At 37.6% G+C, this 22346-nt stretch overlaps 2 protein-coding genes across 6 annotated transcripts in view; one reads left to right on the top strand and one right to left on the bottom strand.

Moving 5' to 3' along the window:
* The window catches only part of GTF2E2 (general transcription factor IIE subunit 2), a 69222-nt gene that overhangs the window by 7143 nt on the left and 39733 nt on the right, over positions 1 to 22346 (top strand). For 2 of the 3 annotated variants that reach the window (XM_025886080.2, XM_073902409.1), the window contains one exon: positions 6239 to 6408. In XM_025886080.2, the coding sequence (XP_025741865.1) occupies positions 6243 to 6408 (166 nt within the window). In that variant the 5' untranslated portion in view covers positions 6239 to 6242. Of the gene's footprint in view, positions 1 to 5; positions 28 to 6238; positions 6409 to 22346 lie in introns of those variants that run through there. The other variant, XM_073902410.1, reaches the window with a different exon arrangement.
* The window catches only part of SMIM18 (small integral membrane protein 18), a 40975-nt gene continuing 30530 nt past the window's right edge, over positions 11902 to 22346 (bottom strand). For 2 of the 3 annotated variants that reach the window (XM_025886081.2, XM_073902411.1), the window contains exons 2-4: positions 21547 to 21695; positions 13330 to 13385; positions 11902 to 12913 (exon numbers count right to left, since the gene is read on the bottom strand). In XM_025886081.2, coding sequence (XP_025741866.1) covers positions 12580 to 12876 — 297 coding nt within the window. In that variant the 5' untranslated portion in view covers positions 12877 to 12913; positions 13330 to 13385; positions 21547 to 21695 and the 3' untranslated portion in view covers positions 11902 to 12579. Of the gene's footprint in view, positions 12914 to 13310; positions 13386 to 21546; positions 21696 to 22346 lie in introns of all 3 variants that reach the window. The other variant, XM_073902412.1, reaches the window with a different exon arrangement.

Raw genomic sequence — 22346 nt, 5'->3', positions numbered from 1 at the left:
CAGCCCCTTAACAACTGAGCCACCCAGGTGACCCCCAAATAGTGATTTTAACAACTCTATACCTTGTGCTATGCTTACCAGAAGTATAGCTACCATTTGTCACCATAGAATGCTATTACGATACCATTGACTATATTCCCTGTGCTAAACCTTTTTTTTTTTTTTTAATATTTTATTTATTTATAACAGAAAGAGAGAGACACAGCGAGAGAGGGAACACAGGCAGGGGGAGTGGGAGAGGGAGAAGCAGGCTTCCTGCCGAGCGGGGAGCCTGAGGCGGGGCTCGATCCGAGGACTCTGGGATCACTACCTGAGCCGAAGGCAGACGCTCAACCGACTGAGCCACCCAGGTGCCCCATTGCTAAATCTTTCATCCCCATGAGGTTTTCATTCCTTACCTGGAGGCCTGTATATCCCGCTCCCTTTCACCCATTTCTCCCATCCCATATCCCCCTCATCCCCCTCTCCTCTGGCAACCATCAGTTTAGTCTGTGCTTATGGGTCTCAAGAGAGGAACTTTTTTTATTTTAAATTTTAATTCCAGTGTAGTTAACATACAGCACAATATTAGTTTCAGGTGTACAATATAGTGACTTACCAGTTCCATATATTACTCATTGCTTATCATGATAAGTGTACTCTTAATCCCCATCACCTATTTCACCCATCCCTCCCACCCACCTCCCCTCTGGTAACCATCAGTTTGTTCTCTATAGCTAAGAGTCTGTTTTTTGGTTTGTCTTTTTTTCCCTCAGCTTTATTTTGTTTCTTAAATTCCACATGTGAGTGAAATTATATGGCATTCGTTTTTCTCTGACTGGCTTATTTTGCTTAGCATTATACTCTCTAGATCCAGCCATGTTACTGCAAATGGCAAGATTTCATTCTTTTTTATGGCTGAATAATATTCCATTATGTGTGTGTATGTATGTGTTGTTTATCCATTCATCTATCGATGGACACTTGGGCTGCTTCCATAATTTGACTATTGTAAATAATGCTGCAATAAACATGGGGGTGAATATATCTTTTTGAATTAAAGTTTTTGTATTCTTTGGGTGAATACCCAGTAGTGTGATTATTAGATTGTAAAAGAAGAGAAGAACATTTTAAAATACTGGTTGAAGGGCACTTGGGTGGCTCAGTAGGTTAAGTGTCTGACTCTTGATCTCAGCTCAGGTCTCTATCATGGTTCTGAGTTCAAGCCCCTACTTAAATAAAATTACTTGTTAAATGATCTGTGGCTTCCCTGGTTGTACTGAAGTTGCTTAGAACTGTGGAGTTTTATTTTGTATTTTTTTAAAGATTTTATTTGAGAGGGAGAGAGTACAAGTGTGGGGGGGTGGAGCAGCAGAGGAAGAGGGAGAAGCAGACTCCCCGCTGAGCAGGGAGCCCAATGCGGGACTCGATCCCAGGACCCTGGGATCATGACCCGAGCCAAAGGTAGACGCTTAACCAACTGAGCCACCCAGGCGCCCAGAACTGTGGAGTTTTAGAAGTGGGGAAAAAACCAAAAGAGGTCTAGTCCCACCTCCCTCTAAATCAGGAATTTTCTGTAGTTACCTCTAACAATTTTTTTTTTTCTAAAGATTTTATTTATTTATTTGACAGAGACACAGCGAGAGGAGGAACACAAGCAGGGGGAGTGGGAGAGGGAGAAGCAGGCTTCCTGCCGACCAGTGAGCCCGATGTGGGGCTCGATCCCAGGACCCTGGGATCATGACCTGAGCCGAAGACAGATGCTTAACGACTGAGCCACCCAGGGGCCCCTATTTCTAAAAATTTTAATCCAGCTTTTTTATCACTTAATGATAGAGTTCACCAGTTTAAAATTTTTTTTTTTAAGATTTTATTTATTTATTTGACAGAGATGACAGCGAGAGCAGGAACACAAGCAGGGGGTGTGGGAGAGGGAGAAGCAGGCTTCCCGCTGAGCAGGGATCCTGATGTGGGGCTCAATTCCAGGACCCTGGGATCATGACCTGAGCTGAAGGCAGACGCTTAATGACTGAACCACCCAGGCGCCCCTTATTTTTAATTTTTAAAAAAAATATTTGAGAGTGAGTGAGAGAGCACAAGCAGGGGGAGCGGTAGAGGGAGAGGGAGAAGCAGGCTTCCTGCCAAGCAGGGAGCCCAATGTGGGGCTCGATCCCAGGACCCTGGCCAGGATCATGACCCAAGCCGAAAGTGGATGCCTTACCGACTGAGCCACGCAGGTGCCCTGAGAGTTCACCAGTTTTAAAACACACCTTTTCATTTATAAGTAATTCTGATGGTTCTCTCTCTCTCTCTTTTTGCAGTGAGCCTACATCTGCCTCCTAATTTCTGCCTAGTAATTCTGATGTTATTTCTAGAGCAGCATTGTCCAATAGAAATATAATGTGAGCTGCAAATGTGAGCCACACATGTAATTCAAAATTTTCTAGTAACCGTATATATTTTTTTAAAGATTTTATTTATTCATTTGAGACACAGACATAGAGAGAAAGCATGAGCAGGGAGAGAGGCAGAGGGGGAAGCAGGCTCCTCACTGAGCCAGGATCCCGATGTGCGGCTCGATCCCATGACCCCGGGATCATGACCTGAGCCAAAGGCAGATGCTTAACCATCTGAGCCACCCAGGCACCCCTAGTAACCATATTTTTTTAAAAACTAGAAAAAATTAGGGTGAATTAATTTTTAAAATGTTTTAATTTTGAAATTGTATTTTTAATTTTTCATTATTGAAATATAATTGACAGGGGTGCCTGGGTGGCTCAGTTGGTTAAGCATCTGACTTTTGATCTCACCTCAGGTCTTGATCTCAGGGCCATGGGTTCAAGCTCTGTGTTGGTCTCCATGCTGGGTGTGGAGCCTACATTTAAAAAAAGGAGAAAGAGGGCGCCTGGGTGGCTCAGTTGGTTAAACAACTGCCTTTGGCTCAGGTCATGATCCCGGGGTCCCGGGATCGAGTCCCACATCAGGCTCCCTGCTCAGCAGGGAGTCTGCTTCTCCCTCTGACCCTACCCCCTCTTGGGTTCTCTTTCTCACTCTCTCAAATAAATAAAAATAAGTAAAGAAAAAAAATGAGGAAGAAAAGTATAATTGACATACAATGTTATAGTAGTTTCAGGTGTACAGCATATTGATTCAACGAATATATACATTACTTAGTGCTCCCCATATGTATAGGCCTCATTTGTCACCATGCAACATACAAAAAATAATATAAAATTATTATTGACTGTATTCTGTAATGCTGTACTCTTCATCTCCATGACTTATGTGTTTTGTAACTGGAAGTTTATACCTCTTAATCCCCTTTACCTATTTTTCCCATCTCCCCACCAACCTCCGCTTTGGCAACTAACAGTGTTCTCTGTATTTAAGAATCTGTTAGTTTGTTTTGTTTTTTTAGATTATATATATAAATGATATCCTATAATATTTGTCTCTTTCTGCTTATTTCACTTAGCATAATACCCTGTAGGTTTACCAGTATTGTGTCAAATGGCAAGATCTCTTTTTTTTTTTTATGGCTAATATTCCATTGTGTGTGTGTGTATCACATTTTCATTATCTGTTGATAGACACTTGGGTTGCTTCCATATCTTGTAAATAATGCTGCAGTAAACAGGGCTGCATATATCTCTTTGAATTAGTGTTTTTGTTTTCTTTGGGTAAATGCCAGTAGTGGAATTATTGGATCATATGGTATTTCTGTTTTTAATTTTTCTTTTTTTGGAACCTCCATACTGTTTTCACAGTGGCTGCACCAGTTTGCATTACCACCAAGAGTGCATGAAGGTTGCCTTTTCTCCACATCCTTGTCAACACTTGTTATTTCTTGTCTTTTTGACACCAGCCATCCTGACTAATGTGAGGTGATATCTTATTGTGGTTTTGATTTGCATTTCCCTGATGATTAGTAATATTAAGCATCTTTTCATGTATCTGTTGGCCATTTATATGTCTTTGGAAAAATATCTATTCAGGTCCTCTACCCATTTTTTAATCTGAGTGGTTGTGTTTTTTTGGTGTTAAATTATATAAATTCTTTATATATTTTGTATATTAACCCCTTATCAGGTATATCATTTACAAATATTTTCTAACATTCAGTAGGTTTTCTTTTTGTTTTGTTGATGGTTTCCTTTGTTGTGTGCACAAGCTTTTTAGTTTAATGAAGTCCCAATGGGGACTTTTGTTTCCCTTGCCCAAGGAGACATATCTAAAAAATGTTGCTAAGGCCAATGTCCAAGAGGTTACTGTCTGTGTTTTCTTTTAGGAGTTTTAGGGTTTCAGGTCTCATATTTGGTCTTGAATCCATTTTGAGTTTATATTTGTGTGTGGTGTAAGAAAGCGGTACAGTTTCATTTGTTTTTTGCATGTAGCTGTCCAGTTTTCCCAACACCATTTGTTGAAGAGACTGTCTTTTCCCCCATTGTATGTTTTTGCCTCCTTTGTCGTGGATTCATTGACCAGGTGTGGGTTTATTTCTGGGCTCTCTGTTCTGTTGATCTATGTGTCTCTTTTTGTGCCAGAACTATACTGTTTGGTTACTATAGCTTTGTAGTATATCTTGAAATCTGGGATAGTGATACCTCCAGCTTTGTGCTGCTTTTTCAAGATTATTTTGGCTATTCAGGGTCTTTTGTGGTTTCATACAAATTTTAGGATTTTTTTTTTTAAGATTTTATTTATTTGACAGAGAGACACAGCCAGAGAGGGAACACAAGCAGGGGGAGTGGGAGAGGGAGAAGCAGGGCCTCCTGCGGAGCAGGGAGCCCGATGCAGGGCTCCATCCCAGGACCCTGGGATCATGACCTGAGCCGAAGGCAGACACTTAACAACTGAGCCACCCAGCTGCCCCCCAAATTTTAGGATTATATGTTCTAGTTCTGTGAAAAATGCTGTTGGTATTTTGATTGAGATTGCACTGAATCTGAACATTGCTTCGAGAAGTAAGGACTTTTGAATGATATCCTTTTAATCCATGAGCATGGAGTATCTTTCCATTTGTTTGTGTCCTCTTCAATTTCTTTCATCAGTGTCTTACAGTTTTTAGAGTATAGGTCTTTGACCACCTTGCTTAAATTTATTCCCAGGTATTTTATTCTTTCTGGTGCAATTGTAAATGGGATTTTTTTCTTAATTTCTCTTCCTGCTACTTTGTTATTAATGTATAGGAACAGAACAGATTCCTGTATATTAATTTTGTATCCTGCAATTCGCTGAATTCACTTATTAATTTTTTTGGTTGAGTCTTTAAGGTTTTCTGTATGTAGCATCATGTCTTCTGCAAATAGTGACAGTTTCACATGTTCATTACAAGTTTGGATGCTTATTTTTTCAATAATCTTTTTTAAAGATTTTAAAAATATTTGAGAGAGTGTGTGCATGATCGGGGATGAAGGGCAGAGGGAGTTGGACAAACAGACTCCCTGCTAACTGGGGAGCCCAATGTGGGGCTCAATCCCATGACCCTGAGATCATGACCTGAGCCAAAGTCAGACACTTAACCCCAGGCACCCCACAAGTTTGGATGCTTTTTTATTTTTCTTATCTGATTGCTGCATCTAGTACTTCCACTACTGTGTTGAATAAAAGTGGGGAGAGTGGATATCTTTGTCTTATTTCTGATCTTAGAGGAAAAGCTTTCACATTTTAACCATTGGGTATGATGTTAGCTTTGAGTTTTTCATATTTGGTCTTTATTATGTTGAGGTATGTTCCCTCTAAACCCACTTTGGAGAGCTTTTGTTCTGAACGGATTTTTATTTTGTCACATGCTTTTTCTGTATTTATTAAGATGATCATATTGTTGGTTAATATTTAACCTAGTGTATACAAAATATTATCAACATGTAATCAATCTAAAATATCTCATCAGGAATTCTAAAAATTCTTTGTACTATGTCTTTTAAATCTGGTGTGTATTTTACACTTTAAGTACATCTAAACTCTGGCCCCATTTCAGGTGTTCCATAGGCACATGTGACCAGTGGCTGTCATATTGGACAGTGCAGTTCTAGAGCTTTAAGGAATAATTCTGTTTCTCTTTACTAATGCCTAGCACAGTGCCTGGCACACAATAGGTACTAATTAAAGATTTTTAAGTGAATGACTAAGTGAATAAATAAAAGTGGTGAGAGCTAATGAAGGTAATTTTGTTTGGAAGTAATTCTTGGGACCTAGGGATTTGGCCTATAGGTTTGAATGATTAGAATCTGTATTAAAAATACTTATATCTTTGCAGAATTATGGATCCAAGCCTGTTGAGAGAACGGGAGCTGTTCAAAAAACGAGCTCTCTCCACTCCTGTAGTAGAAAAACGTTCAGTATCTTCTGAATCATCATCATCATCATCAAAGAAGAAGAAAGCAAAGCTAGAACATGGAGGATCATCAGGCTCTAAACAAAATTCTGGTTAGTAAAATTGACTTTAGAACTGTTCAGTTTTATTTTTAAGGAAACCGTTTAATCATGGCAAGCTCATTTTTTAGTTCAACGTTTGTATTTATTAGATACTTTGTTAAGTATAAGGGAATGTAATAAGAATATATCATTCTTAAGATGTAATAGTCTTGTGTTATAGTTAGAATTTAGGTTATCTTTTTAGAAAACAACTTTGTTGAAGTTTAATTTATATACCATATATTTCACTCATTTTAAGTGTACAATTCAAAGATTTTTAGTAAATTTACGAAATTGTGCACCTGTTAATGTAATTGAATTTTAGAACCTTTCCATCATCCCCAAAAGATCCTTTGTGCCCATTTACAGTCACTTTTTGTTCCCACCCCAGCCCCAGATAACCAGTAGTCTACTTTCTCTCTCTATTTGCTTTTTCTGGACATTTCATATAAATGGAATTGTACAATATGTAGTCTTTAGTGTGTGGCTTCTTTTACTTAGCATTTATTGAGATGATCTTTTTGTTGTTTATGCTATTAACATGGTATATTACATTGGTGGATTGTTCAGATGTTAAACCAACCCTTGCATTCTTGGAATAGATCCTACTTGGTTGTGGTGTATAATTCTTTTTGTTATGGGATTCAGTTTGCTGGTATTTTGTCCAGGATTCATCTGTGTGTAGCATGCCTCAGTACTTCATTCTGCTTTATTGCTGAACAGTAATCCAGTGTATGCGTATATTACAACTTGTTTATCCATTCATCAGTTAATGGATCCTGGGATCATGACCTGAGCTGAAAGCAGATGCTTAACCAGCTGAGTGACCCAGGTGCCCCAGAAATACAGTAGTTTTTGTACATTGAACTTGTATTCTGCAACCTTGTTGAACTTGTTTATTCTTTCTAGGTTTTGTGTGTGTGTGTGTGTGTGTGTGTGTGTGTGTGTGTGTGTGTGAGAATTCCATAGGATTTTTTTTTTACATACAAGATTATGTCATATGTGAATAAGGACAGATTTACTTTGTCCTTTCCAATGTGAATGCCCTTCCTTCTTTCCTTCCTTCCCTCCTTTCCGCCCTGGACTGGCTAATAGAATGTTGAATTACAGGTGGTGAGAGTGAACATCTTTGCCTTGTTCCTGATCTTAGGGGAAAGGCATTCAATCTTCCACCTTTATGTATGATCTTAGCTGCATGGATTTTGTTATCAGGGTGAAGTTGCCCTCTACTTCTAGTTTGTTGAGAGTTTTTAATCTTAAACGGGTATTGGATGTTGTCAAATGCTTTTTCTGCATCTTGTGAGAAGATCGTGTTCTTGTTCTTTATTAATATTACATTAATTGATTTTTCAGATGTTAAACCAATCTGGCGTTCTTAGAATAAATTCTACTTGGTCATGATGTATAATCTTTTTTTATTTGTTGTGGAATTTCAGATTGCTGGTATTTTGTACAGGAGTTTTGTGTTTGTATTCACGAGGGTATGGTTTGTAGTTTTCTTGTGATGTCTGTCAGGGTATTTCTGGCCTCATAAAATGATTGGTGAAGTGTTCTCTTTCCACTGTTTTCTGGAAGAGTTTGTGAAGGTTTGATATGATTTTCCCTTTAAATATTTGGTAGAGTTCACTAGTGAAGCCATTTGGGCATGAGCTTCCCTTTGTGGGAAGCCCGTGTAGAAATTCTTCTTACAGATCTATTCAGATTATTTGTTATCTTCTTGAGTTAATTTTGGTGCTTTGTATCTTTTTAGGAGTTTGTCCGTTCCATTATCTACACTGTCTAAAGATTTTCAAAGTATTTCCTTGGAATCCTTTGATTTCTGTAAGGTCCGTAGTGATAACCCTCCCTCTGTCATTTCTGATTTTAGGAATTTGTGTTTTATTTTGTTGATCTTTTCAAAAAATCAACTTTTGGTTTCATTTATTTTTCTCTTGTATTTTTCTGTTATTTATTTCTACTTCATTATTTTATTTCTTCTACTTATTTTGGGTTTAGTTTAGTCTTAGACTATTTTTAAACAACAAGGTCAGTCCAGTGTAATTGACAACAAATTATTTACCTACCTAAAAATGTAGCAATAGTAATCTTCATGGACATCATTTTGTTAGATGTTTTGCAAGCTGTTTTACTAACTGATGTTAAAGCAGAAGTAACGTTTTTATCAAGTAGGCTATCGGTCTTATTAGCACATACATTAAGTTGATTTTGTCTCATTCCAGTGAAGGGTACATTGAATTAATTCATAGTACACTTTGTTTTGTTTTTGTTTTTTTTTTTAAAGATTTATTTGACAAAGACAGCGAGAGAGGGAACACAAGCAGGGGGAGTGGGAGAGGCAGAAGCAGGCTTCCCGCAGAGCAGGGAGCCTGGTGCGGGGCTCAATCCCAGGACCCTGGGATCATGACCTGAGCCGAAGGCAGACGCTTAATGACTGAGTCACCCAGGCGCCCCAAAAGTACACTGTTTTAAACATTAGCACAGACCCACTCTTAGATCTAGTCTCTAAGGTCTATGATATGCTTAAGACTATCTTTGCTCCTGCTAAATAACAAGATTCAACCAAGTAATCGAAGATCTAATTGGCTTTATGAAATGATTTATGAATCAGGCAGCATCCCATCTAGCAAGTAGAGAGGCATTCCAAGGAGTTGTACAAAATGGAAGATGTTTATAGAAGGAGGGTAGAGGCAGGAAAGTTATCAGCAAAAGAAAAGGACTGTTCTAGGCCAGCTCCTTTCTAGTGGGAAAAGCCAGGGGTCTTATGCAGATGACCTCATTCCTCTTCCTTTGGGGGATAGAGAAGGGTCCATATGGCATACTCATTGGCATTGATTGAAGAATTCCTAACAGTCCAGTTAAGACTACATTTCTGAGGGAGTTTGAAACTGTGGTTAGATTATGTATTAAACATGCCAGTTTTGGAACTTGGTCAAAGTGACACTAATTTGGGTCTATGGGTTTCTTTTTTTCTTTTCTTTTTTTTTTTTTATAAAGATTTTATTTATTTATTTGACAGAGATACAGCGAGAGAGGGAACACAAGCAGGGGGAGTGGGAGAGGGAGAAGCAGGCTTCTCGGTGAGCAGTGAGACCCGCATGCGGGGCTCGATCCCAGGATCCTGGGACCATGACCTGAGCTGAAGGCAGACGCTTAACGACTAAGCCATCCAGGTGCCCCTCTTTTTTTTTTTTTTTTAAACAGTACAAAATCTCAGTGGCTTAAAAACAACAAAGATTTGTTGTTTCTCTTTCATACCACATGTTTATCATTTTTTGACAAGGGTCTTAGCTCCTTAGAGTCACTCAAAGGACCCAGGCTGATAGAGTAGCTGATATTTCAGATGTTGTTGGTCTCAATGCCAGAGGGAGAAAGAACTCTCGAATATCTTGTCTGGCAGTTAAAATCCTCTTGCGTGGCGGTGAGACGTTACTTTCTCTTACAACTCATTGTCTAGAGCTAGTCACAGGGTTGTACCCAGACACAAGGGGTTCCAAGCTGGGTGTAAACACTGAAGACAACCGTACCACCCTAGATTGGGTCACCATCAGTGGATTGTCTGATTAGGTGCTTACAAGGTTTCCTGGCTTAACTTCTTTATGTCTACTCTCTGTATAGCAGTCAGTGATTTTTCTAACGTGTCACTATTTTTAGGCTGATCATCGTTGCTTTTCAGATGAAGCCCATCTTTTCCTGCTGTCTGCATGCCCTACCTGATCTAGTCTCCATTACCCTTTATACCCATATCTCACTGTTTTTCTTATACTTTGTCCTAGTGATACTGTCCTGTAGCTCCTTTAACATGCTTTACTCCCTTTTGCCTCTTGACCTTTGCCCACATTATGTCCTCTTCCTGGAATGTTCTTTCTTAGCTCCTTCCCTCTTTCCTTTGGCTAACTCCTATTCCTCATTTCGGTTGCAGCTTAAAAGTCTTATTATTTCTACTTTCCTATTTGAATTCAGTGCTTAGCCTTTGATTCCCATAGCACTCATTATTTCTGACAAAGCTGTTGTGTGTCATTGTAATTGCATGATTACTTGTTTGTCATTGTAACCTAATCTCTCACACATAGAGGCACTCAATACATGTTTGTTGAATGGTTAAATAAATTACAGCATAAAGTAGGGAAAAGTTAGTCGTGTCCGTTATCAAAAAATTTAGTAATTAAACGATCTGTATGCTTCCCATTTATGGCAAGGACTCCAGAGCTTACCGTTTATGAAAATGTGGTTTTAACTGCTCAGAATATCTCCTGGTTGCCAAAGTATTTTGTATACCAGGTTTCACAAGTCCTTTGAAAGTTGGTTACATTATTTGTGTTTATTTCTAATGTTACAAAAAACATTTTGTGGAAAAGTGATTCCAAACTGACAGAGTTCTCTAAATTGAAAATGACAGATATGTATTTTTATTTTTAAGATTTATTTGAGAGAAAGACAGGGAGAGCTGGGGGAGGGGCAGAGGGAGAGAATCTTTTAAGCAGACTCCCTGCTGAGCCCCTGTGGGGTCCATCCCACAAGCCAGGAGATCATGACCTGGGCAGAAACTGAGGATTTGGATGCCCAACCGACTGAGCCACCCATGTGCCCCTAGATGTGTATTTTTCATTTCATATATTAAATATTTTCGTTGTGCCTTAATTTTCAGTAGCTTTTTTAAGAGGAAATAAAATACATCTTTATTCAAAATACATCTGTTCTTCAGATAATACCATATTAAACTTTCTGCAATCCATGATTTATCGATAACACAGCTGTGAGTAATGGCAGAGGACCGGTTGAAGTATGGTCTCAATTTCCCCTCGTATTAAACCAGACAGAAGACTTTGTACTTGGACTTTTTCTGAACTGTGACTGACATTCTCTTACCTACGGTGAATAAAAAAGAGGCAGAGAGCCATGAGAGACTATGGACCTTGAGAAATAAACTGAGGGTTCTGGGGAAGGGGGATGGCTTAGCCTGGTGATGGGTGTTAAAGAGGACACGTTCTGCATGGAGCACTGGGTGTTATACGCAAACAATGAATCATGGAACACTACATCAAAAACCAGTGATGTAATGTATGGTGAGTAACATAACAAAATAAAATTTAAAAAAAAGTAACTTCTTAATAAGCAAAGTTGATATATCATATTTAAAGGCTGTTATTTCCATTTTTTGTTGTTATTTTGAGTAATGTTTTTAGAAATCTCTTTGTATCTTGAGTTTTTTTTCTTTTGAACTGATTTCTCAGGGTAAATTTCCAGGAATGATATTTCTGGTTAAGGGCAGTTGTGGTGGTTAAGAGCATGCTTAGGTTTGCTCATGGGTGGTAGCAAAATAGCATTAGGGTTATAAAATATAATATCTGTACAACCCTTGTAATTCCAAGAAATAAAACTGCAGTATTTCTTGACAGGTGTTATGTGTTCCTGTCTTTCGCCTTTTTTTTTTTTTTTTTTTTTAGATAGTCTTTTCAGCATTGTGTGTCTTAGCCCTTGAGAATATGAATATGAGCAGCAAAATGAAAGAAAAAGCTCAGCAAATACAATTAAGGGGGTATACTAGTAAGTTTTAGTTTGAAAATAGCCTGGTCCTTCTTACACCATGTGTTTCTTATTAAACAGTTTTATGAAAATTTTATGCAAGTATACTTGTGATCTTTCTATTTTGAGACTTTTTTCCACACTAATCCCTACATAAAACTTAAGTCTTTAAAAAATGTTTGAGTTGTCCTCAGTAACCTAGAATGTACTTCTTTTTAATAAGTAGGGATTTTATGTGTGAGTGGAATTATTTACTTTGGATTTAGGGAAGCATTTTAGATAGCATTTTTATTACCAAAACACATGGAGGGTAGTTTGTTAGTCTACATCGTTCGTTTAGGTCAGAGTTATTTTATCTTGCTTATGTTTTCTGGCTTACCTTTTGTTGTTTAATATTGAAATCTAGGAATCTTTTATCCAGTTTTTGAATTGTCATTTTAAGTAGATTGGTAACTTACATTTGTGAAGTTTTACTGTACATTTAATGAAAGGGATACACACACAAAAAGTGCATATTTGACTTGTTTTTCCCTTCTTTTAGAAATCTTTTAATCATTCAGAGTCAATTTTCATAATAACAGTTGGCCTCAGAAAATTATCCTTTTTTTCTCAGTAGTTGAAGGCTGTTTTCAGAGATTTTTGTTCGTTTTAGGTGGAGTGCTAGACCACTTCAATTTCACGTTTTCTGATGTTGTCCATCATGCTTCTAAGAGGGTTAGGTTCACTTTTCACGTCTTTCACAGTTTTGTTTTTTACACAGCAGCAACAGTCAAGCACTTCATACAGGAAAGCCAACACCACTAAAGATGCCACTGTAAATATAAATAAAAGCAGAATGACAAAGCAGGCAGTGTTCCAGTTATCATGAAAAGGGTAAATTTTTTGAACTTGAAAACCAAGGTACTGATAAACAGATGTAGTGGTTTCATTCCAGAGGCTGGAGCTCAGGGAGGCCATTCTTAGGGATTCTACTTCTTGTATTGTTCTTTTGAATCTGTAAAAAGGTAAAAAGTGAATATATGTAATGAAATTGTAAAGATTTGTCAATTCAAGTTTTAGTACTAACTTTAGTAAATTTTTATAGGTAACATGAGTCATCTTATTTTCTGCCAGAATTAATGCCCAAATTATATTTTTGAATTTTTTCTGTATTTTATGGCCGTGTATTCTATGAACTGTACTATATGTTTTTTATGTGTATCATTTGCTAGACAAATATATAGGTTTAAGATTTCTGTACAGAAGTTAACTGATAGTAGAAATGGAAAAAGAGAAGCTGAATTGTTTTAAAATTTGACTAAAGCTGTGGTCAGTGATCTATTAACTACAAAAAATTTTAGCATTTTAAGGTGGTGGTCTTCAGACTGCCTCCCGAAAACTTTTCTCATTACCTTTGTGGATCCTTCTCACCTTGTTGGCTCAGTGTATTTCTATTTCCAGTCCTTTAAACTTCGAGGACAGGTGACCTGAATCAGGAAATAGTGGCTGAGTGAAAAATGTTAAAGAAAAGCTAAATAACGACAATTTTCAGAATAAGGATAATAAAATTTTAGGTTCAAGTTGCCTATGAAGATACCTTAATCTTAGGATTTCTTTCTGTTATGTATATGATAGTATTAACTGTTTCATATAGCTGAATGATCTATGGACATGAATATTTTATTTTATTTATTTATTTAAAGATTTTATTTATTCATTTGACAGAGAGAGACACAGCGAGAGAGGGAACACCAGCAGGGGGAGTGGGAGAGGGAGAAGCAGGCTTCCCGCAGAGCAGGGAGCCTGATGCGGGGCTCGATCCCAGGACCCTGGGATCATGACCTGAGCCAAAGGCAGACGCTTAACGACTGAACCACCCAGGCGCCCCTGGACATGAATATTTTAAACAATCAGCATCCCAGATATATTGATTATTAAATTATTATTCCATTTCACAAAATTAACCAGTGAATTAAAGTTTTAGTATTCTTGCATTAAATTTTGCTCTTGTTGACCTGATACTTGTTCGACCTAAAATGGGACCATAAGGATTGAAGAATTTATTACCTTGATCTTTCAGAAGTATCCTTTAAACTTATTTTAAGAAATTATAGAATGCTTTTATACTAAGAAAATTTTGGAAATAAAAAATTCCACTTCGTTAATTCAATGACTGTTGTCAGTTTGCTTTATTTTATTCAAGAAATGACTTAGTTTGCATGATTTTTCTTTACTACATAGTTTAGGTAGGTTTTCATTCATTCTTGTAAAGAAATGTTTATTGATTACCTACTGTGTACCAAATAGTTTTCTAAATGCTGGAGATACTTGTGTGTGTGTGTATGTTTTAATTAAAGAAAACTTCAAGGTAGTTGAAGAGTATGAGTATAATGAGGGGCACCTGGGTGGCTCAGTCAGTTGGGCACCCGACTCTTGGTTTCGATTGGGGAGACTGAGCCCCACGTGGAGACCTTCACTGGGCGGGGAGGGTGCTTGAGGTTCTTTCCCTCTCTGTCTCCCTCTGATCCTCTGCCTGCTCGCACACGCATACTCTCGCTCTCTCTAGAATGGGGCGCCTGGGTGGCAATAGTTGGTTAAGCATCTGACTCTTGGTTTTGGCTCAGGCTGTGATCTCAGGGTTGTGAGATCAAGCCCCGCATTGGGCTTAGTGCTCAGCACGCAGAGTCTGCTTAGGATTCTCTCTCCCTCTCTCTCTGCTCCTCCAGCTCATGCACTCTCTCTCCCCCCACCCCTATAGTAAATAAATAAATCTTTACAGTGTATGTTAATTAAATTGAATTTAAATTAAAAATTAAACCCAAATAAACATTGAGATGAGAAGGCCTGAATGGAAGCCAAATCAAACCATTACAAATAAAAGAAGTAAATAAACCTTTTTTTTTTTTAAGATTTTATTTATTTATTTGAGAGAGAGCACGAACTGGAGGAGAGGCAGGGGGAGAGAGACAAGCAGGCTCCCCTCGAGCAGGGAGCTCAATGCGGGGCTCGATCCCAGGACCCTGGGACTATGACCCGAGCCAAAGGTAGACGCCTAACTGACTGAGCCACCCAGTTGCCCCATAAATAAATAAATCTTTAAAAAAGAAGAGTATGATAAACCCCTGTATGCTCATAATACAGCTTCAATTATCAATTCATCTATACCCATTTGCTTCCACCCATAGATTATGTTGAAGCAAATTGTAGACATCACTTCATCTAGACATATTCAGTGTATCTCTCTTAAAAGGTGAGGATTCTGGGTTTTTTTGTTTGTTTTGTTTTTAAAGAATTTATTTGACAGAGAGACACAGCGAGAGAGGGAACAAAAGCAGGGGGAGAGAGAGAGGGGGAAGCAGGCTTCCCATGGAGCAGGGAGCCCAATGCAGGGCTCGATCCCAGGACCCTGGGATCATGACCTGAGCCAAAGGCAGACGCTTAACGACTGAGCCACCCAGGCGCCCCAAGGATTCTGTTTTTAAACATAACCACGTTATCATTTTCACACCAAAAAAGATGAAAAAGTGACTTAAGGGCGCCTGGGTGGCTCAGTCGTTAAGCGTCTGCCTTCGGCTCAGGTCATGATCCCAGGGTCCTGGGATTGAGTCCTGCATCGGGCTCCCTGCTCCGCGGGGAGCCTGCTTCTCCCTCTCCCACTCCCCCTGCTTGTGTTCCTGCTCTCGCTCTCTGTCAAATAAAATCTTTAAAAAATAAAAAAAAGTGACTTAAACCAGAGCCATAACAGTATAATTCCTTCAATTTCTTTGTTTTCTTTAGAAATCTAATTTTAAAACTTTGACATTGATAAGTTAATATTTTCTAAGGTTTTTGTTTTCTATGTTTTTATTTATTTTTAAGTAAACTCTATGCCCAACATGGGGCTTGACTCACAATCCTGAGATCAGGGGTCACATGCTGTACTGACTTCGCCACCCAGGCACTCCAAAGGTTTTTGTTTTCTATCTTAAATCATATTTGCTTGGCAAGTAACTTCACCTCTCTGGATGGACTTGGTTTCTTCTTTTGTGTATTTTGAAGGTTAAATTGATGATCTGAGGCCAGAAGTAAAGGCTTAAATTCATTTGTTCCTTTTGGATTTAAGAATACTTCAGTTTCATGGTTTCTGGTGATCTTTCATCTTGAAACGAGGGACAACAGACTAATGGACAGTAATTGAATCAATTGCCTTTATTAATTCTGGTACTTAACAAAAATACATTGTCTGGAACACTGGTTTGTGAGGAACTTCCCAGTATATTACAGTATTTTCAAACTGTCTGGGGACCCACCCTTTTAGAGTTACCCTCTCTTTTTTTTTAAGATTTTTATTTATTTGAGAGAGAGAATGAGAGAGAGAGAGCACATGAGAGGAGGGAGGGTCAGAGGGAGAAGCAGACTCCCCACTGAGCAGAGAGCCCGATGCGGGACTCGATCCTGGACTCCAGGATCATGACCTGAGCCGAAGGCAGCCGCCTAACCAACTGAGCCACCCAGGCGTCCTAGAGTTACCCTCTTTTATCCCTTAAGTTTTTTCCTTATTAGTGCATTCTTATAGAAAGTGGAGCTGCTACATTGCACACCTCCAGGGAACACCATTCATATTGCATTGTAGGGTGCTGCTCACATAGAATATACTATAAGTGGTGCACCTTGGAGTCTAATGTGAATATCCCGATAGGTCACTCCTCCAACTTCTGCAGTGTCTCTTCTTCTGATTCTAATCACCGTGCACACAAATAGTCAAGTAACCCATAGAAACTGACTCAAATGGAGAGAACGTTAGTCCTTTTTGACCTAGCCTAGAGTAGTGACAGGTGTGTACACACATACAAATGCCTAAAAAATGTTTAGCTTTGGAACTCCTTTAAAATATTTAGTGTGACTACAATGTGATATTCCTGGGAGGGTAGCACACATTGTTAGTTATTTTTACTTCAGTGTGAATGAGTTTCAGGTCCTTTTGAAAAACAGAGCATATAGAAGAGGAGAGGAAGAATAGTTCTTGAGGAAAGAGAGAATAGTGCCATTTATTGTATGGGTAGATAAAGAGCAGGGGAAGAATCACTGGAGAGTCTATCTAATAATTTTACCTGGGCTAACCTAGGACCTCTCCAGCACTGATGCAAATATTCCTTAGACTTTCTGTTAAGGCCTTTCAGGTTGATTCCTTTGTTTTATTAAGTAATCTCTACACCCAATATAGGGCTTGAACTCACAAGCCTGAGATCAAGAATCACATACTCTTTTGACTGAGCCAGCCAGGCGTCCCAGGTTGATTCCTTTTTAAAATCTGGGAATTTCTTTACACATTATGTCCCTTAAATTAGTTTAATGTAGCAGTGTCTGGGTGGCTCAGTGGGTTGAGCATCCGACTCTTGGGTTTGGCTCAGGTCATGATTTCCAGTTGTGAGGTTGAGCCCTGGGTGGAGCTCTGCGCTCAGTGGGAAGTCTGCTTGGGAGTCTCTCTCTCTCTCAAATAAATAAATCTTTAAAAAATTAGTTTAATGTACCTTATTAATTAACTTAATGTTAAGATTTCATTATTGATTTCAGAAACTTTATAGTAATTTTTATATTATAATAATTTTTATTATTTTTTTTTAAATATTTTATTTTAATTGACAGAACACGAGAGAGAGAACACAAGCAGGGGGAGTGGGAGAGGGAGAAGCAAGCTTCCCGCCAAGCAGGGAGCCCTATGCGGGGCTCGATCCCCAGGACCCTGGGATCATGACCTGAGCCGAAGGCAGACACTTAATGACTGAGCCACCCAGGTGCCCCACATTATAATAATTTTAAATAAAAACTAAAAGCTTCACTAATAATCCTGTCTCCCTAACATGTCAGACTTTTGTTTCTTTTCTTCTAGAAATTGGCTGTATAAATCTATAACTTATGAAATTATGCTGAAGTTACTACTTTGTATTTTAACTCTTTTTGAGTAGGGATTTCTTATTTGTATTGACTTTAAAAAAACTGAGGAGAAGTTGTAGAGACTAATAATGTAAATTTCTATTTCAAAATGAAATTTTAGAATTACTGGAAAGTTGGTTTAAGGAACTTTATATTCTATTTAATTTTGAGGTACAAGTGAACTGCTTAAAATTTTAACTTTATATTCTGTTTCTTAAAGAAGATTTATTTGTGAGAGAGCACGTGTGTGCAAGTATCAGATACGGGAGGTACAGAGGGAGAGGGAGAAAGAATCCCAAGCAGACTCCTCACCGACCACAGAGCCATCCTGGGGCTCGATCCCATGACCCAGAGATTACCACCTGAGCTGAAACCAGGAGCTGCTGGTCAACCCACTGAGCCACCTAGGTGTCCCAATATTCTATTTATATTTGAGGTACAAGTGAACTGTTTAAAATTTTTTCAAGGAGTGCCTGGGTGGCTTGGCAGGGGGGCCTGCTTCTCCCTCTCCCCCTCCCCCTGCTTGTGTTCCCTCTCTCGCTCTCTGTCAAATAAATAAAATCTTTAAAAATAAAAGAAAAAAATTTTTTCACGCCCTCTTGTGCACTCCCCAAAATGGAGGGAAGGGAGAAGGTGGGGCAGGCAGGCAGACACAAACTAAATTCAGTTATTTGAGGTTAACTTGTACCCATCAATGACCTATTCTTCTGGTTAAAATTAATATATCCATACAATTGATTATTGTGTGTGAATGAGGTAACTGTGGTGATACTGAAGGATTTTTAGGGTCTGTTAAGTGAAAAAACCAAGATGCAGGACAGTATGTATGGGAAAGGGGGAAATAATATGCATTTTTATTTGCTTGTATCTGCACAAAAGTTTTGGAAGGAGTTATATAAGAAATTAATAACAAATGATTACTTGTGTGGTTGGTTGGAGAGTAGAGCTGGGAAATAGGGATCTTTGTGAGATTTCTCAAGGTATATCTTGTTATGTTTTAGTTTTTGAACCATTTGAATATAGTTCGTATCTAAAACCCAAACTAATATATTTTATTTTTTTCTTAAGATTTTATTTATTTATTTGACAGAGAGATAGCGGGAGTAGGAACACAAGCAGGGGGAGTGGGAGAGGGAGAAGCAGGCCTCCTGCTGGGCAGGGAGCCTGATGTGGGGCTCGATTCCAGGACCCTGGGATCATGACCCGAGCCGAAGGCAGACACCCAACGACTGAGCCACCCAGGCGTCCCCCAAACTAATATATTTTAAAAGTATTTCTTGGCCTTTGGTTTTATATCTTTTGTTACATTGTGTTATATATCTTATTTGTTTTATATCTATTTGATACATTTATTGGGTTTTCTGGATTACTTCTAAAAAATTAAAACAAGAATCAGTAAACACTGTCATTTTGAGTAGAAGTGTCTAAGCAGTTTAAGGAAGAGTACACACGTGTTGTAAATGATGACAGTTTATGTTGTAAATGATGACAGTTTGCCTCTTATGTGAGTGTATTGATAACTGATGAGCAACTCAAAACATTCAATCTTTAGTTAGCTTCTGGGCATATCTGAAAAAAGTAAACCGTGAAATACGGAGTCATTTTGTACCTTAAATTTAATGTGGTTTATTCTTTTTACATACAGCAGAGCTCTAGCAATTTTTTGTGCTAAATTTAGGGTAAAATCTGAAACTTACTTTAATGGAGTAGATATAATTAGACATGCAAAAAGATGGTATTATTAGGATTTTCTCATTCTAAGACTATTTTTGAAATTAAAATACAAATTTATATAAAATACCTGCTATATACATGCTTTATGAAAAACAAGACTAAATGGTAAAAATTGTTTGTGTACTTTTTTTTGGATCCCCACCTCTTTAATATTTCATTACAGAAGTGGGGAGTGTTAAAGTAAATACTGTATATTTTTTTTAGGTTTATTTTTGGTATAGTCTCTTCACCTATTTTTCCTCCCATTTCAGAAGGCCCTAGTGAAATATTTATGGGGATAGGACTTCAAACTGTTCTGGAACCTTGAATTGTCAGATCAGAATAAGATTATGCTTTTGCTCTAATTATGGTAAAAGCCCTTGAGTTGAATTCTCTAGTGTCTTTAAACATATAACTTTGAAATATGATCAGTTAATCATATTGGCCTTTAAACAGAGCAGCTCACCCAGCCCTGGAACTCTCTGAGATAGGCCATACGTCTAGTCAGTTTGGTGAAAGAGCAGTAAACCTATATCTGTGTTAACCATAAATATATCACCAGTAAAATGTAGGCTGATTATAGTGCTAATAATGGGGGTGGTAGGGCTTTTTCTGTTTACAGTTTACGTGAAATTTCAGTTACAAGTTAACTGTTGATTAGACAAGGTTGTTTTTATTTATCTGAGACTTTTTTGGCTCCCATACTTTGTACAGCAAGCAGGAATATTTTCTAGGTAATTAACCCCATTGTTCTGAACCTCGAGAGATCTAATATCTTCTTACAGCAACCTTTAGGCTTTGTAAGAGATGCTTTACTCATGCTGGCTGAATGCTGAATAAGAAATAGAAGGAATAAAAATTATGAAAATAGTCTTTTAAAATTTAAATAGATTTATCAGCAAAGAAAAGGGCAGAAGTTGGATCTTTAGGTCAGTATGTGTGGGTAATATCTTGGAACTCTGGCATCTACTAAATAATGATATTTACATTACCATTATAAAATTAGAAATTTGATCAGTGGTTGATACTAATTTTTAGTAGACATGAATAGTTACTCTGAGCCATGAAAGTAATCTTATTACCTACGTTGAAAGGTACCATACCTTCCTCCCTTAACCAGTTCTTCTTAAAACATACTTTTATTTTAAACTGTAGTTTATCAAAAAGACTTGCTCTCTTTATTTTGAGGAATCAGTTGAAGAATAATTTCAACATTATATTAAAATATGGTTATGAATATTTTTGTGGCATATAAAAAATGAAAGGCTATTTAAGAAGGTTATCATTTAATAATAGAATGACTTGTGTATTATAGTAATATAGATTTTAAAATTTAACCATAAGGAATTATTTTAGTTAGAATCTTAGGAAAGTTTGAAGCTCTACAAATGATCTCTTTGGCAATAGTATAATGCAGCCTATTTAATGATATCTTTGTGGTCTTCTAATTTTTATGTAAAAATCACATTCGTTACAATTTCTTGGCATTCTCTGCATCTACACTCAAAGCCAAATAAACAGTTTTGAACTATTTTCTCATATTTGTTAAAATATAACAAACTTTCCCATAAGTAGTTGCTTTTTACCAGCCAATATAATTTGCACATATAATTAGAAAGCTTTAGTCCAGGATTTGCTTTTAGTCTAGATTTTTCTTTAAGAAAAATCCTTTGTTAAGGCAGACCAAACTGCTGAAATGAAATAGCTCAGAAAAAATAAATTAGCAAGTAACCACTTAACATTAAATGCTTATGGTTTACTCTAAGGTCTGGATATAGATCAGGTTCATAGAAAATCTCATGAATTTTCCATAAGGCACAGATGGTAAGGGTGCTTATCAAATAGCACAAGGCAGTCTTCACATTTTCATAATAAAATCCTACCAAGCAGTGAAATGAATACATTGCTTTTTTTTGGTCTTTTGTAGGAACAAAGCTTTCTGGTTGGTTTTTATGGTAAAATATTTTTACATTACATCATAAGGATGTGTATTACTAAATGAAAGAGATCGTATAAACCTACCTCTCGTCTGAAGGCTGCTGTTGAAGCGATGGTATCGTCTGTTTGTAATGCAGTCCGGTGCACATCCAAGATGGAGCTGTGCTTCTATTGGTTGAACCACAATGCAGCTGACAGTTTCCTCTTCGTTCATTTGCATTAAGTCCTGCCACCTTTAAGTGTAAATCATTCATAAACTTGAATAGAGCTGTTTGGGATATCAACTGTCACCTTTTTCTTATTTTTTTGTCCTTAAGCTAAATTTCTGCAAAGGAATTTGAGTTAGTAACAAAGTGATGATTCCTTAGTGTTTAACCATAAAATTTTGGATCCTTCAGTGAGTATTTCACTGCTAGGGCTAAAAGGTAATGTCGAGAGAGGTAGTAACCTAGGAAACAAACAGTCCAGGTTTACCAGCTTGGTATTTCCTCCAGGAAGTGGGCATAAAATCTCATAAATGATATTTTCTTTCCATACTTGTGTTATATATAAATCTTGTCCTCTGGGAGTGATTATTTCCATGTGGTGGTTTGATTTAGGAGAAATTCTAAGGGAAAAGAAAGATTTTCAGCTCTGCTAGTTGGGAGAGGGTTAGTTTTGGTAGGTATACCACCGACATTAAAAAGCAGTCTGAAATTTAAATGGTAAAAAAGGAATAAAAGGCACAGCATAGGGAATATAATTAATGATATTATGATAGTGTTGTATGGTGACAGATAGCAGCTATACTTGTGGTGAGCACAGCATAATCTACAGAGAAGTTGAATGACTAGGTTGTACACTTGAAACAATGTAACATTGTCAATTGTACTAAAATTTTTAAA

Source organism: Callorhinus ursinus, unplaced genomic scaffold (genome assembly GCF_003265705.2).
Source record: "Callorhinus ursinus isolate GAN/ISIS: 27379988/994484 unplaced genomic scaffold, GSC_fseal_2.0 scaffold17, whole genome shotgun sequence".
NCBI lineage: Eukaryota > Metazoa > Chordata > Mammalia > Carnivora > Otariidae > Callorhinus > Callorhinus ursinus.
The sequence above is the reverse complement of the archived record's forward strand: the minus strand, read 5'-3'. Positions and strand labels throughout refer to the sequence as shown.